General features: G+C 37.7%; 1 protein-coding gene across 1 annotated transcript; it reads right to left on the reverse strand.

The window, feature by feature from the left end:
* Nucleotides 1-215: 215 nt before the first annotated feature.
* On the reverse strand, nt 216-740 carry LOC110870385 (transcription factor IBH1-like). Its single transcript, XM_022119569.1, has one exon. It carries the CDS (start codon nt 738-740, stop codon nt 216-218), a length of 525 nt encoding a protein of 174 aa, XP_021975261.1.
* Nucleotides 741-1,277: the final 537 nt, after the last annotated feature.

Consider the following 1,277-nt stretch of genomic DNA (forward strand, 5'->3'; position numbering starts at 1 on the left):
CGTTTAGGAAACGTCCCCGACGAGTACCCATGGCGTTTCCGTCCCCGACAAGTACCCGAGACGGGTACGGCCACATAAATGGAGTCCCCGTGCTACATAGATATTATTAAACATATACACTATATAAGAAGTTCATCATCTATAATTATATATGCCGCATATGTATGTATGTATACATATATCAATATATATATACGTGTTTGTGTGTGTGAAATTCATATGATAGAGTAGAGATCTACCAAATTCTTCATGACCTCAACCTGTGTAGCAAGACACTTTATATAATCAGCAGTTTCATCCAACAACCCTAATGCATCCATAGTTGAAGAACCGGGTACAAGCTTCCTCAGCTTCACTTCTTGACCCGAATTACCAAACGGGTCAGAATATTCTCTTTTAGGGTTTGAGTAATTAGGTGTTCTTCTCTTCGCAGATCCTGCATGAACATGATGATGACGTAAAGGGGTAGTGATTTTATGATCAACCCTTTTGAATCTTGCTAACACAGCTCGGTTTCGGATCTTCCATAAGATCGCGCGGCTCCAAGCGCGTCTTGACCCGACAACATATGCCATTGATGCGTAGGCTGCAAGCTTGACCCGGTGAGATCTTCGGATCCGGGTGTTGTCGAGATTGGATCTTTTTGTGTTGAGGTTGTTTAGATTGTGGAGAAAACGATAGGCTAGTCGGATCTTGAGAGAATTAGGGTTTATGGATGTTGGTTGTTGAGGTGGAGACATGATGGGATTAAACTACTTCTGACACAAAGAGGATGAGGTCCCAAATTGAAGAAAGATTGTATGTTGTACTTTGTTTCTGACACAAAATCTACACAGTAGAGAGAGAGAGAGAGAGGTGTGAAGAGAATGAACAAAGTAGAAGGAGAATATGAGGTTTTGATGGAAAGAAATATGAAAATATGAAAGAGTTTGTAGAGAGAGAGAGAGAGATTGGGAGAGAGAGAGAGATGGGAATCAATCTTTATGGAGTGATGTGGATGATATATTATTTAATTTATTTAAGGTAATTCTTGAAATAATAAAAAATGATAACAAAGTAATATATAATAGGTCCTGGGTTCGATTTTTAAAAATGAGGTTTTTTAAGATTAATTGGATTTCCTTTTAAAGAGACATTATTACCTATTGAAGATGGATATGATCGGATGATTACGCTAGTAACACGATAATACTCTATTGGTCTGTTAATGATCCAAATTTACTGTTAAAAAAGATAATAACCTCTTGCCGTTAAAAAAAATATGGATAATAAGCTCT

Source organism: Helianthus annuus, chromosome 8, assembly GCF_002127325.2.
Source record: "Helianthus annuus cultivar XRQ/B chromosome 8, HanXRQr2.0-SUNRISE, whole genome shotgun sequence".
Classification (NCBI taxonomy): Eukaryota; Viridiplantae; Streptophyta; class Magnoliopsida; order Asterales; family Asteraceae; genus Helianthus; species Helianthus annuus.